Here is a 15,729-nt window from a genome sequence, read left to right as displayed (position 1 = left end):
TGATAAATTGTGTGTGTATAGTAGCTTGATAACTATGTAAGAGGTCGAGAAATAAAAATCTAGCCCTACAGTTTTGCCCTAACGCATAAATATTACTTTTGTGGCCCCACCTTTTTTTCCACTTAGCATAGACATATCATTATGAGTAAATGTGTAAATAAAACTGTTTCCAGGCGGAAGTAATCGAAGGTAACCTTTTCGAAACATTCTTGAAGCTAACTAACGCGGCCGTCGAGAAATCTTTCAAATCGCTTAGGGAGAAACCGGATCGAAACAGGTAAAATATAAAAACTAAAAAAAAAGCTCTTTTGTCTCTTTCTGTCTAATTGTGTTAACGCTGTGATAAAACAGGGGACAGATGATTGATTTGTTTTTCATGAATCTTTATTCTTTTCATTATGTAAGTTATTTTCTTATCTTAATATAATATATAAATCTCTAGTAACGATATTTGTCCACGATGGACTCCTAAACTACTGAACCGATTTTAAATTCTGGTTCTCAGTCTGGTCCAACTTAAGAGATTGGATAGCTTATATATTTAATTATAGTTGCAATTGTTTTTATTGCAAATTATTTAATTATAATTTGACACAACTCCTACAGATGGCGCTGTGTTAAAAGTACCAACCTTTCACATAACTTCTCCTACCGTTTCCCTTGAATAGTTTACTACTATGTAATATTATAACAAAAACCTTAACCACAGCAAGGCGTGGCCGAGTCTGCTAGTATACACTAAAATTTTTGTGTTCGTGGCTCAACAACCTTTTTTTTTTTTACTCTTATTTATTTATTTATATTATTTTTAGGTCTGTTTCATTACCACTGCATGCCCGTATCACTTAACATCAGATGACCCTCTTGAATACTTAAAAAAGACAAAACGGTCATGGTACGTGAACTAAAATACGCTTTTTGAAGTTATATGTACTTGTTTTGGCGCGTTATGAGATAATTTTTACGACGCGCGTCCACACCATCACAAAAAACCGACACCCTGAAGTTTGCTATAGTCAACATTTTAGTTTTTTGTGATGTAAATAAACTTATTTAACTAGATAATGCGTTATAATAAAACTTTCAATATATTTAATACCTGTTTTAGTGTCGTTTTTTTATATACGAAGAATTAAATTTTTCAAAATATTTAATCTTACACCAAAGATGTATTAATTCTAACGCGTGTACATATGCGTTTGTTTTTTTTTTATTTGAACAGAAATGAAAAAAAAACAGGTGTAATGGTCTATGGACCGATAATCGACTATTTTGGCCCTTGCTTGGTGGTTATGAGCCTTTGATTACATATTACATGCCGTATTAGATAGGGCAAAGGTTAGCAATAAAGCTTACATACCAAGCTATGTATGGTGTTGTGACTGGTGACTTCTAACAACTTAAACATTTCAGATGGGTAGCAACAGCTACCACGGTCAACGCGTTCTATTCAGCGACTCTCAACTCAGTCAGTGAGTAGATTTTTATATATTTTATTTTTATTTTGAATTGTAATTGATAAATAATAAAAAATTGCAGCATTCCCAGCCGGCATCCTGCAACCGCCATTTTATGGAAATGGAATTGAGTAAGCATATTTAGTTATTATACTATAAATCCTACATTGACACCTTGAGTATTGAAAAAAAAAATCTAAGCTAGAGGCAAAATAATATTATAGATAGAATAATAATAAAATTTCGGCTTTGAACAGAATTTTATATTTTTTTTATATTGTCATAAAAAAAGTAATTCTTATTTAATATCTATGTGGTCTAGAGAAAGGTATGTTTCATATTAATATTCTTTGAAGTGTCACTATAAAAAGGGTTTCCAATATTTAGTTTGAAGAAAATATATTTTTTTATTATTTATTCAATTTTAGAGCAATAAATTACGGTTCGATCGGCGCCATTATGGGACACGAAGTAACTCACGGATTTGACGACCAAGGTGAGAAATAAACTTTAATTTTAAAACACAGGTCAGGATATTTTTTTAGGTTTGGGACTCAAAAGTCAAATAGGTGGATAATAAAAACGTAAAGTCTTAAAATCAATTAAGTTAGACAAATAAATTATAAGTGGGTATTGTATGAAATTTTGCATACTTTGAAGTATCATAATTATAACTAAATCAAAAATAATTAATGCGTAACAAACGTCATTATTTCGGTTGTGCAAAGAAAACATTCTTATATTTTCATACAAAAACCTATCACAGTTTCTGGAATAGCAAAATGTTCCATGTATATGTACCCGATATGTACGAAAAAGGTACGCTAGGCATTAAGGAGAAATGAAGTTTGCGGCAGCTATATATCGACTAATATTAAAACTTAACACAAAAAATATAAACATTTTGATTAATACCGTGGTTCTCTTTCCGCACAGACTATAAAAATTATCAATAAAATAGATGTAACAATTGTAAAATTTTAATAATCATAAGGTCGTCGTTATGATGAAGAAGGAAATCTTCGTCAATGGTGGTCCGCAGCAACGCTGGAACATTACCATGGAAAAGTGCAGTGTATTATTGAACAATACTCGAAATATCATATGCGACAGTTGCCAAACTATACGGTAAGACGAATAAAAAAAATTCAAACTATCCAGAGTTTGTATGAGATATTGTCGTTCTAATTAGGCTTATAGGATCGTGTGCTAAATTCTGTATATGTAAAAATAAATAAAAAAGCCTTTTAATTCTTACAGCAGAACAAGTTACATTAATTAAGTTTACTTACATACTAGTGTTAGTTTTGTTAGTAATTAAATTTGTATCCTAAATTTAGTTGTGTTAGTTTTTCCTATTTTTAAACTATTATTTTTCTATAAGAACTCCTCTATGGGTGAAGGCCTCTGTGTATGTATTTTTTTAAAATCGGTTTCTTAGATTTAAAAAAACATGGACATCACTGAATGGAAACTAAATTACGTAAATAACAATAATTCTAACTTAAGCATATGTCTTTCTAATTAATGCTTTGTTAACAATAAAATCAAAACATTATTTATCTCGAATTTGTTACCTCAGAAAATAAGTTAGAGCACATAATATTATGCTACGATTTTCTAACACAGGATCATTTTATTACGACAATTAAAGTATTTTTTAAATATTATATTCACTAATTTGAGAAGCTTTATTTACTCCAAATATTGCGCAAATAATTACTATATATCAAAGCAAGCAATACTTGCAACCCTTGTTATGTATTTGAATAACCAAATTTATGTAGGTCCATGGATTCAACACACAAGGTGAAAACATAGCAGATAATGGCGGGTTACGCGCAGCGTTAGACGCTTACTCCTTGTACGCGAAGCGACACCCAGCCGCAGATCGTATGAGACTACCCGCACTACCACAATATACGCCGCGACAACTTTTCTTTTTAGGCTTTGCTCAGGTAAGAGTAACCTTATAAATAAATAAATAAATCAGTGGCGCTACAACCCCTTTAGGTCCCCCAACCCCTTGGCCTCAGATTTCCGGATCTGTTTTATGATCATTTTTAAATCTAATAGGCAAGTAGGTGATCAGCCCTAAGTGCCTGACACACTTCGTCGACTTTTTGTGTCTAAGTCATGTCGGTTTCCTCACGATGTTTTCCTTCACCGTTCGAGCAAATGTTAAATGCGCACATAGAAAGACTTTCCATTGGTGCACAGCCGAGGATCGAACCTACGACCTCAGGTATGAGAGTCGCACGCTGAAGCCACTAGGCCAACACTGCTCATGAGAGTAACCTTATGCCAAAATAAAAATGTATAATATAACAATAATAATATTTCATAATTTGTTCTTATTACTAATTATATAAAATATTCATATTTTGTAAAGACAACAAAATTAGCATACTAGGAGTACTTAAATAAAAATATCTACTAGGTTTGGTGCGGCAACTCAACGGTGGGTGCTTTAAAATCAAAAATGGTTGAGGGCGTGCATAGTCCCAATAAAATTCGGGTTATAGGAACTCTCAGTAACTCCAAGGAGTTTGCAGAAGCCTGGCAATGCCCATCTGGATCACCTATGAACCCGCAACACAAGTGTGTTCTGTGGTAGTGAGTACTTAAATAAGTCATGGTAGTTACATGGACATATTACTGTTACCGGTTGTGTGTATTAATTTAAGCTACCGATATGGTTTGAACTGTAACTTCAACCTATAACATGTAAATTTAATGTGTATCCATTTAATTCAATAGTGTAGTGAATTTGATTCCTATAAAAAAATTGTTTTCATGACTGCAAATATACTCTACTTGTACAAAAGCATGATCATTGCTGTGCAATGATAACAGCTTTTAAATTTTTAGAACTAAGTAATATGACAAAGTTACCGTATTTGTGAATTAGACGACTGTTAGATTTAAGTATATTGATGAAAAGCTGTGAAATTTTACCCATAAAAGTTTGGTTTCAAGTACCCTTATCACAAAATGTTTCCAAGTAATATTAAAAATAAATATGAGTTTATTGTTAATTATAGTAAGAAACTCTGTACATTAACAATTAAGAAAGCTAACTATAATTATTTTTCCTCCTTTTAAATTCATGTCCACTTACAGAAATTTTGTGCTAAGGGTGGTAAATCTTTATTAGAATAAGAATAAGACAATTATTTTGTAAATAATTCAGTGAGAATTTAGGATGTAACTAAGATATTAATACTCTTGAGATTATTGTAATAAGGAAATAAAGAAATTGAAATATTTATTACTACAGATTTTCAACAAAGTGTTTTATTTCTTTCTGTTGTATTGGAATTTATAAACTGGTGCTGATACAGCTGTACCTCTCTGTACCTTCTTAGGTTTCATATACTTGGCATCATGGAGGTGCCGTTTAAGTTCCATTTTTTGTTGAGTCACTGTTAAATGCTTTTCTCTATCTATTCTTTTTGACAATTCTTTATATGTTTGTTCCTTAGCTTTCTTGGCTGATTGGAGTATCTAAACAAAAAAGTCACTTGCTTTAAAATGTTAGCAACTTAAATTAAATATATGGTGATATATTTATTTATAACCATGTTTTGCTTTATGATGTAAAGATATACATTAGTTTAGAGACCAAATAAAAATGCACCTTCATTTTTATTTTTGAACTTAGTTATTAAAGGAATTATCTTTTTGCTTATATGTTAATGTAAGTTATTTAACTTATATAGAACATTACAGTTCATTTCTTTATAGAAAATGTTACCTTCTCATCAATTTCTGGCAGGCTTAACTTATGAAGGTCTGAAAGGCGTGGTCTATTCGATTTCCTGTTGATAAGTGCAGGATGTGTGTCCAATCTTTTGGCAATATCAAAGTCTTTCTCTTCTCCTTCATCCACAAAGAATGTGTGCGTGTTAGATGTAGAGTCTGCTATCTCAGTCATATGCAGCTGAGACTAAGATAAGAAAAAAAAATATTTAGAAATAAAGTATAATAAAAAAATATTTTAATTTACAAAGACCACCAACCTGTAACCTCTGGATCCTGCGACTTTCTATAGTACGTTTCATATTGATATATTTTATATCTTGAGTTTGCATTAACTTGATTTGTTCCACTGAGTGCTCATCATCTTTTTCTAACTCATGGTGTACCTGAAACCATTTATAATTATGTAGGTATGCATACCGAGGCAAATACTAAATTAGTCATTAAGAACTTATAATTTTACAATATTCAGTAAAGAACTTTATTAAGGAACTAGGAACTATTTACACGTAAGTAACACTGTCAACTTACTCCCTCCTTCACCCTTGAATTGATCATGTGAAAGTAAAACTCATCTGGATTTTTATCGAGCGCCCGTTTACGTATAAGCTTAAGAGTTTCCCCCTTTTGATGATAGTCATCTGCTCTTTTCTTATAGTCTTTCTTTTTTTCTAGTAATCCCAAATGTTTACGAGACTCTGGTTGATGCCGCTCACGATGAGTTTTTTGGTTAGCCTTTGCGGCTTTCTTCCACGACGACATTTTTTAATATTGGTTTAAATTTAATAGATAAAACACCTTTGCTTCGGGAATATAATGTACAACTATGAATTAAAACGATAAATCACAAAAAAACATATAAGTTCCACAATCACACTCACGTGTACTTATGTTTTGACGTAATATTAAGTATTGACTACGGAGTACAGACTACATATAGATATTTACAAATCTACAAGTTTTGATATTAACAACTAATGATATGACAATTATCAATAATTGAAAAGGCATAATTATTAAAAAGAATGAAAATGTGTTACATGTATGTGTATACACACTAGTCACTACACCTTATCATCTAGCAGGGTTTTGTATTGGTGATATGCAGTAATATTTGTTAGTGTGAAGAAGATATTGGTGACCTCGACCATATTTTACTTTCTTGGGTCCACATATGACCGCACCTACTTTCTGAATTCCTTACAATTATTACATGTTCAGTGTTCCATTTTCGACCAAAATCTCCTGCTCTTGCTTTATCCTTTATTGTATGATTATTAAGATTGAATGCTAATCTAAATATTTTGTTTTTAACTAGCTTTTCCGTATGTTTCTTTTTGATGTGTTAGTTTATGTTTACTCGCCTGAAATTTCCCTACTTTTTACTTGAAACCGACATACATATAGTTAAAACTGTTGGAAAAACTAAAACATTAATTATACAAATGTGGCTAAAAAAGTAGTATTAGGTACATATCTTATCCTGATTTTTTTATTTAATTATACTGATTAATTTCTGTTGACCTTTGAAAAGCAACAGGTAATCTTATTAAAATAAAAAATAACAGTTCTAATAAACTGAAGAATCCAACACCAAGAAACATATTAAATACTCCTCCTAAAGAAGCTGAAAAAAAATCTCGATTAATTTTAAAGACTATAAAAATGTATTGCATTAACACAATTTGACTTTTGTTGTAACATCAGACCGACATAAATAATAGTTTGTGCTACTACCACATTTCTTCTACATACCTACATTTTATTAAACAGAACAAAAAACGTAGTAGTACTGAAATATAAATAATTATCGTATTTCCAAACATTTAGTACATACAGAGCAAAGTTATCCACGTTTCCGTTGGTGAGACCATGGATACGACTGTACCAGTCATACCAAGGCTAATAGTTAGAACACTTCCCTTTGACACATTCAATCCAGAACTAAAAAAGAGAAATAATTATTTGGGAATACTAATTAATCTGGCCGAATAATTATATATAAAAATATTTTTTTTATAGAACAGGGGGCAAAGCTAAGCGTTTGACCTTTGAATATATTATATGGCATAGAGGCTTAATCGTGCGGTCGTTATTGTAATTGGACGTAATTTAATTCCATAAAGAGACAAACGCGAGTTATGTGCGCTAGAAATACGAAATAACGTTTCATGCGATTTTCACATCCAGATATAACTGATGCAACGTAAAAATTTGTATTTAGTTTTGAACTGGTACCGCTAGTACGTTGCACAGCGTTTTACATTTTATTTACTAGATAAATTATTAATATATTTTTTATTATGAACTTACTATATATTATCTATAGCATTGTTAAAAGCATTCATAGGGCTGGATTCGACTATCATTCGTGTTGACACCTTCTTGCAAGTTGGCAAGCAATTGCACGTTGTTTTCTCTGAAAATAGAGCTAGACCTAGAGACATTTAGAGCTGGAGATATTATTTAAATTCATCTTTATTTCATTAGCATGTGTATACGCATTATCATCTATTGTGGATGAATATATGACGTCATGCATGCGTACAAAATTAATCCACTTACATAGATGAAAAAAATTGCTTTAATTAATATTCGTAACAATAATATGGTGCCGCCTAACAAGATCGTGACTTAATGAAGGTCCCTAGAGTCGCGGCAACTTTGATCCCGACAAAATAATATTTTTTTTTGGGATAATATACATAGATGATCATCCTCTTTAAATGTTTAATAATACATTTTAATAAAACAGACACAGAAATGTGTCTACCCTACACGGGTCATTGACCTTTGTCCAATATAAGTAATCTTATAGTTACCTCGTTTATCTGTTCTCAAGCAGTTAAGTTTTGGAAGCGGACAAGTTTGAAGCTTTTTTGTCGGCTCATCGGGATCGTCGCTGAGTCGTATAACATCTAAACATCCGCAGCGTTCTTCCAGGCACTTTAACTAAGTACAAAATAGATTTTTACATGTACAGGAATATTCCTTTTGAATACTTTTTGTTGTTATAATTATTTAACCTAAAAACATTCAGTTAGACTAAAAGCTTTTCAGTTCTATAGTACGGTATACATTTTTAGTATTGTTTTTTTAGTATTCAAATTGGTGTTTTTTTTTAACTAGCTAATATTCACTGTGCAATGATATTAAAAAAAACATAATTACCAAACAACGACTTCGCGAATAGAACTGGCGTGCTGCACAGGTACCATCCAGTAATTTATGTGGATCATTGTCGACTACGGACGCGAAAGACAGTTGAGCTCTATACAAGTGTCCGGAGTATAACAACGCCGGCTCGAACCATTCCTCCACGTCATATTTAGTGAAAAACTAAATAGAATTCTAATATGAATAAAATTCTTGTACCTATCATGATCAGTTGCTTCAACGTGTAGCCAATAGGAAACATATTGCCATGAACAATACTTGTAAAAAAGCAAGTCTCAAAAGTTGTGAGGTACATGTAATACCCAGTCGGTTAGTTTTCCGTTCATAACGGACCTTCCTTCTTACGTTATTAGCCAACAACATATTAAGTAACTAAATCAATATTACAAATCTATTTAATTTTTTCTTGATTTATTTCACTAATCGGTTTCTAAATTAGAAGCTTCTATGTCATAATATAATCAATATACAGATTTTAATTTACAACGAATATTGAATATGTTTTTAAATTCGTAACATCATTTTTGTAAAATGTCCGACATTTGTAAATTTAAAAATACTCTACAGGTAATGAAATAATTTAAATCAGTCCAGGAACTTTTAGCTTTATTATTATAAACTTTTAAAAATTTAATGAAAATGTCTTTATAACATTGATATAGAATATAGATATAATATATATATATATTGTGTCAGGTACTTCTGTGTAATTATTTATTATCGCTAGAATCCTATCTGGAAATAGGTATCTTTTTATTTTGTTATTTATCGCTGACAAACCCGTGGTGAAGAATAGTAATAAATACATACATGGCAGTTAATAAGCATCGGTTTATCGTAGCACTGAACAGCTAGAGTCAATCTTCGTGTAATATCTAACTCTGAAGATGGAGTTGATTTAAATCTGAAATAGTTGACCATCTAATAAATAGACAAATATATTTGGCGAAATTTTTCAGCAAGAGTTTCAGTATACCTTGCGCGCGATGAAACACAGCAGACCCCCCACTGAGTGAGATCCTTCTCAAATAGACGATTGCAAGGTATTGATCTGCTCTGCCACTGACATTTAGTTAAAATATATTTACACGGTGGCATTATTTCAAAAAGTGCTTCCGTGAAAGTCATCGCATAAGGCTCTAAAACTTCGTCGACTAGAACAAGCTGCTCTTCCGGCACATATTTTCTGCGAAGGATCTTTTCAAATATGTCCGGAAAGCTTTCAGCTGTGGTCTCGTTCACTTTACTGGAAAATTTGTAGAGTAAATATATATATATATTTGTATTACATATAATGATACGTATGAATCGCATAAATAAAATAATTACTTTTTTGAACAAAAAAATGAAGAGCAATTTCATTTGTTATCATTACATAATTTATAAAAGCTGTTTTCCCGTATTCTGAAGACAATATGTATTAAGATTTAAAAAGTTATAAACATAGGAACGAGCGAATACATACCGACCCCGACACAAGATGGTATGAGGATCATGATAATAAAATAAAATTGTTACTAACATATTGTAAAAATAAATTGGCTGTTTTAAGGTGCCAAATATTAAAATATTTTTTTCCGTGTTAAACTTACAAGTGGTTAGTAAACATTGCTGCAACTGTGATCGGTGGTGGACAGATAGCAACCATGGGCATTTCGAGTTCATCAAGGTCTGCAGCGACCTCCTTAAGTGTAATTAAAGCGGGCACTTGCAGGAATCGCGCCCATACCACAGTACATAGGACCGCGGCACAACCGGCGCTTGCGCAACAACATATCAGCCATACTATTCTGTTAGCATAAGTTTACAGTTACATTATGTAGGTAATAAACGGTTTAAAGCAATTTTAATTCTATCTATGTTTTACTATTACAAAGCTGAATAGTTTTTTTAACGTGTTTACCTCTGGGCCGGTTTGGATAGGTATCGGAAAAAGGCAGTAAAACTGAAAAGCAGCAGTTCAAACACATAACATTACATTCGGGCTCTGTGCAGTCGAAAAAATTATTGAAAAGCATTATCAAGCCCGTGCCATTACTCCGAACTTCCAATAGCGAATTCGATTCAGAAGTCAAAGTTAAGATTTTGTACCACGTCATTCCAAAGTTTCAACAGACACTCAAACTATTCTTCTATACACAGAAGGGTTGGGATTTAAACCGCTATTAAAAACTACAAAGCACAGAATATAGCAAATGCAAATCCCGGCGAAGCAAGCAACTTAAAAAAGCATGTGAACCAAATTTTACAAGATGAGAGTCAATAATTATAGGTACCTTCTTACCTATCACTATAGTATTGTGCAAATAAGTATTTAAATCCATGAAGTGTAGATGTCTCAAAAAATCGCCTCACAGCTCGAGTGTAGGATCTCATTATTAAAACCACATGAATAAAATTCAAATGTGGATCCAATAGGTAAATGACTAGTTGCATTCAATATTCGTTATTTAAATAGCTAGGTTAATCGACGATGACTATCAACTAATTACACGTTTTAAAATCGATTGAAAACGATTTGTTGATACCATCTCGTATTCTCAGACCTTGATAGACTATATTCTAGTTGATTTACTTTCTCTATAAAAACAATAGACATAGACAATTATGTGTCGAATATAAACTACTGCTATGGCGATGGTTTTTGTCATTTTTCTTTTTGCTGTTAAATAAAACACATAATACTCATAAAATGTATTTATTAAAGAATTAAAATATACAATTTGCAAACAAAATGTATAAAAATTAATTTCTGACATTTGTATGATTAAGTAAAAAGAACTTTAAAACTAAATACCAATTATTTAAAAACGCATTAAAGCATCAAACTACAATTAAGTTTTTTTTGTGATTTTTTTATTAACTCTAAAAATATAACTAACTTAAAAAAACATGTGGCGACAATTCATTGCGATTACATTAAAATAGTGCATTATTTAGAAAATTAATACACCAACTGTCTTTGGCAAAACTGAGATTGTTTAGTACAATAAAATGAAATAATGGCTTTGTGAACATGAAATGGCAAGAATGAAACTTATGTGATGATAAAACATTGAATTGTCTAACAACAATACTACTTCTAAGACATTTAATAATTTTAAAAATTAATCTAAAATATGAAATTTAAAATTATAATACCTAAGAAAAAAATTGCATTAATCCTCCGCCATCAGCTGGGAGTCGCAAATTGTAAACTACCTATGTATTATCCAATACCTTAGCTAAACATACTTTGAGATATATATAAAGAGTCTCTTTTGAAGTATATAATGAGAATGACAATAGTGAAGATGAATTGGTCTCGTAACCAATTCTTGAAATAATGCACCGTTCAACCCTAGCGTAAAGTACTCTTGACTAAAATACCAGCAGTCTTTTATTTTTATACAAATAAAAACTATCAACTAATATATAGGAAAATATAAATTTGAACACCTTATATAATTAGGAAATATCTTGTAAATAATAAACTCGATTGTTTATGGATGTTGAGATCTGCACTTAGCATAATCTACATTAAATCGAATAGTTGATGTAATAAAATATGATCAACACTTAACTTCGAAACACGTATGCTGTGCATCTAATGGCTCGTCTTCAATATAAAAATACATGTAGATACACATTCTACCAAAGAAAAAATATGATAAATCTATAAATCTGTCTTATTGATCTATAGGAGTTGAAAAACATTTATGATGTGTGATGTAGGTAGAGTCCGCTTCAAGAATTCTTAACCATGAATCCTTTAATTGTCTTTGAGTAATTGAAACTTCGGCACAGAAATCGCATTGCATTAAAGTCCATAGACATTATAGAATACTTTATCATACTAAATGTACTTCAGATTTGTATATTCTATTACTTTTTTACGTGACATTGAAAGCTAAATAGACTTATAGTATAGTAGAATTATAGATTGTCACTGCAACATTTTAAATAATAGAGACAGAGCTCTCATCGACCCATATTGCGCTAACTGTATATTAAACAGAACACATAATAATAAAGTAAATAAATCTAAACATATACAGGGTGGACAAAAAGTCTTGGATCGAACGCAACTAGGAGATAGATGGGGTCAGCAGATGCAAAAAATTGTTCTACGGGTCCTTGATATCTTGACCTCAACTCCTGCAGAGTTTACTATTATCTTCAATACACAAGAAACAACCATAAATAGCTTGTCTAACGAAAGGTCTCACCGGTACCAATCTAGTGGATAGTATAAAAAATACAGGATGTTGATTTTTTCCAATTGTCATAAGAATTAGTAAAAAAAGTAAATATTTGTATAAAAACGCAAAATAAATTATAACTCTGCAAGGGTCGAGCTTAAGTACCTCCTGTATTTAATTTTATGCAGCTGATGACCTCATCAACCCCCTAGTTGTATTTGTTTCACGACTTTTTGGCCATTCTGTATATAATATTTATATTATTACTTAATGATAGTTATTTCATTATATAGATAGTTGTACAAGTAACATGCCATGTGCAAGGCCCATATTCTTATAGGAACCTTCAACCTTCAGAAGTGTGGCAGAGACGTATAAATGACGGCTTTTTAAACTAGATTGAAATTAGATGTACGTCTTGCTGCACTATGAAATTATTGTTTGACGCACCATTGCATATAAGTCAGCGCAATTGTGTCGTACCAAAGTTTTCCCTCTCTAGTGAGAGACACGTCTTTTCTCAGCGGGGCTTACGTCGACCATACAAAAAACAGCGCGGCATACAGGACACGAGCCCCGTGCCGCCAGCCAGGCATTGGGCGATAAGCTGCCTGCTCGAGCTGCCCACCAACGAGCCATGCATGGTGCGCACCAAAGGACTCTAAAGCAATCAGTAATTATGAAAAATTTATCTCACCTTTGTGTGGAAAATGCAAACAAATGAATACCAATAAAAACGAGATTTCACTAGTATTTTCTCAAAGTTTAATAGTTAATATATATTATATGTTTTAAGAGTGAGTTAAAGATAAATGTTTAATTTGTATTCAAAATAAAACATAATAAGGGCCTGGTTCACAATGTATGGTTAAAGTGCCAAATAGGTATGCAACACGTAAATTATTCGAAAGATAAAAGTTCCAAATAAGATACTTCGAATTTCATGACGTATAGCGCTATCTGACAGTTGTGAAACGCAAAAATACTATTTATCTTACCAATAAGTAACAAATAGCTTATTTGGAACTTATCCGGACATTGTGAAACAGACCCTAAATGTCATATTGTAAACTTTTCTTCCAGTCCAGTTTGTTAAAAAAGTTAAGTAAAATAACATTTTAAAAGCAGAGTACATAAATAAAAAGTGAAAGTAAAGTGTGTAAAAATGGCATAATACACCTTTAAAAAATTGCAACGATTTTAGTGGATCTGTATTTTTATAAACATGAGTTTTATAAATAACAACTATGTTAATACCATGCAAATTATTGACCAACACAGTCTGACTTGATCACAGATCAAACAAAGTTTTGAAGACAATGACAATGAAATAAAAATCAATTACAAGATAAATAAATATTTTGCTTAAAACTCACCTGCAATTACACTGTTGGCAAGGTGCTCTGGTACCATTCAAAGAATCAGATACACATCTTTTATTGATCTTAATATCAGCTTGATTGTGCATACATCCTATACATTGTTCTAACTCCTGTTGGAAATAAATAATATAAAATAAATTGCTTTGCACTTTTGTATATTACTAACAAGGAGACATATGTATGGTATGTATGTAAAAGTATAGAAACATTGTAATATAAGGCATCAATCAACTGTTGTGTTGTGACTAGTAGCAATTAAATAGTGGATGAAAAAATATATTGTAATAATGAATGAGTTTTTACAATACAACTGTTTATGATAAATGTTTAAATAAAAATTATTAATAAATAATTTCTACTTTCATCTGGGCATAACTGTCAATATATAGAGTATATTTTCAAGTTGAGAATTGATTATTTGTAACTTATTACCTGATCTACATAATACACAGGGTTCTGTCTAACATGATCCTTGAATACACTAATAAATCTTTCAATCAAAGGGGGAATCAACGAAATGTGTTCTGGTACCCTAACTGGCCGCTCTAGTCTTGGCTGTAATTCCCGCAAAGTTATTGATGAAATACGAAATGAAAATGGTTTGACATTTTCCCTTTCTGGGATAGCTTCTATGTTCAGATATTGCATTTCACCTTCACCTGTTGGGGCTAAGTCATGAGTGTCAGTCTAAAAAAGAAATTATAAATCATTGTTAAACATCATAGATGTATACAAAATAGTCATTACTCAAAAAGGATACTAATAGAAAACTACTTACAGCTGTAGCAACTAAAGTGCAGTCCCCTTGTTGTACCAGGTTAACACTGTATTGAGATACTTTAATGATCCAGCGGGTTGTTATTTTCACAGTACTTACATTATTCAAAGGTATAAAAATATTGTTAGAGCTGCAAATTAAAATATTTGAAAATTTAATAGAATTTATTTAACTCAAGAAAAATAAAAAGTGGAATGAAATTGTAAAATTGTCACTAAAATAACAATATATACATACCCTCTAAATTCCATGTTAAAGGTTGAAGCAAATGTTCTCCAATCTCCTTCAACTTCTGCATAGGGTAGAAGAGCTTTCACCACAGGATGATTTATTTGATTGTGTTCCCACCAACAAGTTATTTTATACAGGGCAATAAGAGGAATCATACAAGATGCAATAAAAAGGCAAGGCATCCATTCTCCTTGTTCACCACAACACCACAATGTTACAACATACCCCAATGGCAAAAAGGAGTGTATTAAAAGTGTTATTGGTATTCTCCTCATGTGATATTTAACAAAGTTATTTTCTTCTGAACCAAGATAGCTTCCAAACAATTGCGGTATTGTGAAGCCAGCGGATACGAACTCCGTGGGAGGGAAAACTATGCATAAAGCGAAAAGTACGTAAAACAGAGATATTAAAACATCCATGTCTGATGTAAGCCGATTCCTGATTATAGTTTTTAGAGTGTGGAATTTACACACACAGACCCTTTATGTGCACGATAAAGATCACTGCTATAACTTGCAAATCAATTTAGTAAAAAAAATATGAAAATACGGTGTAGTTCATTAGAATATGCTTATAACCAAGTAAATAATATTATTTCAGCTGTTCATTGTTCAATGACTGAAATCAGAGATGAGAATTGTGAAAACAAGTAACAAAAACAAAGCGCTGGAAGCGGCATAGATATTTAAGCCTAATCCACAGACGAGACTTGAAAGTTAAATAACCTACAAAGTACAAACCACTAACCAGGGTCTTGT

The 15,729-nt window shown here is 31.7% G+C and overlaps 4 protein-coding genes across 5 annotated transcripts in view; 1 reads left to right on the top strand and 3 right to left on the bottom strand.

Annotated features, from left to right (window-relative positions):
- Positions 1 to 4,428, top strand: part of LOC110995178 (neprilysin-4) — a 39,139-nt gene extending 34,711 nt beyond the window's left edge. For both annotated transcript variants that reach the window (XM_022262227.2, XM_022262236.2), the window contains 7 exons: positions 174 to 277; positions 1,414 to 1,472; positions 1,540 to 1,588; positions 1,886 to 1,953; positions 2,452 to 2,585; positions 3,245 to 3,415; positions 3,898 to 4,428. In XM_022262227.2, coding sequence (XP_022117919.2) covers positions 174 to 277; positions 1,414 to 1,472; positions 1,540 to 1,588; positions 1,886 to 1,953; positions 2,452 to 2,585; positions 3,245 to 3,415; positions 3,898 to 4,074 — 762 coding nt within the window. In that variant the 3' untranslated portion in view covers positions 4,075 to 4,428. The remainder of the gene's footprint in view (positions 1 to 173; positions 278 to 1,413; positions 1,473 to 1,539; positions 1,589 to 1,885; positions 1,954 to 2,451; positions 2,586 to 3,244; positions 3,416 to 3,897) is intronic.
- A 280-nt stretch (positions 4,429 to 4,708) lies between these two features.
- Positions 4,709 to 6,135, bottom strand: LOC110995192 (probable U3 small nucleolar RNA-associated protein 11). Its single transcript, XM_022262248.2, has 4 exons — positions 5,751 to 6,135; positions 5,480 to 5,605; positions 5,215 to 5,406; positions 4,709 to 4,964 (listed from the first exon to the last, which is right to left on the bottom strand). The coding sequence occupies exons 1-4, from the start codon at positions 5,979 to 5,981 to the stop codon at positions 4,755 to 4,757; spliced, it is 759 nt and encodes a 252-aa protein (XP_022117940.2). The 5' UTR covers positions 5,982 to 6,135; the 3' UTR covers positions 4,709 to 4,754.
- A 102-nt stretch (positions 6,136 to 6,237) lies between these two features.
- Positions 6,238 to 10,772, bottom strand: LOC110995015 (sodium channel protein Nach-like). The gene is made up of 9 exons (XM_045632047.1): positions 10,681 to 10,772; positions 9,989 to 10,186; positions 9,373 to 9,642; positions 9,165 to 9,300; positions 8,391 to 8,558; positions 8,042 to 8,171; positions 7,533 to 7,638; positions 7,057 to 7,163; positions 6,238 to 6,846 (listed from the first exon to the last, which is right to left on the bottom strand). Exons 1-9 carry the CDS (start codon positions 10,770 to 10,772, stop codon positions 6,716 to 6,718), a joined length of 1,338 nt encoding a protein of 445 aa, XP_045488003.1. The 3' UTR covers positions 6,238 to 6,715.
- An 888-nt stretch (positions 10,773 to 11,660) lies between these two features.
- LOC110995172 (E3 ubiquitin-protein ligase TM129) lies at positions 11,661 to 15,686 on the bottom strand. The gene is made up of 5 exons (XM_022262213.2): positions 14,975 to 15,686; positions 14,738 to 14,867; positions 14,392 to 14,646; positions 13,954 to 14,069; positions 11,661 to 13,238 (listed from the first exon to the last, which is right to left on the bottom strand). The coding sequence occupies exons 1-5, from the start codon at positions 15,388 to 15,390 to the stop codon at positions 13,076 to 13,078; spliced, it is 1,080 nt and encodes a 359-aa protein (XP_022117905.1). The 5' UTR covers positions 15,391 to 15,686; the 3' UTR covers positions 11,661 to 13,075.
- Between the last annotated feature and the right edge of the window lie 43 nt (positions 15,687 to 15,729).

The sequence above is a fragment of the Pieris rapae genome, chromosome 18 (assembly GCF_905147795.1).
Source record: "Pieris rapae chromosome 18, ilPieRapa1.1, whole genome shotgun sequence".
Classification (NCBI taxonomy): domain Eukaryota; kingdom Metazoa; phylum Arthropoda; class Insecta; order Lepidoptera; family Pieridae; genus Pieris; species Pieris rapae.
Note: the sequence above shows the minus strand (reverse complement) of the source record. Positions and strands in the feature narration are given on the sequence as shown.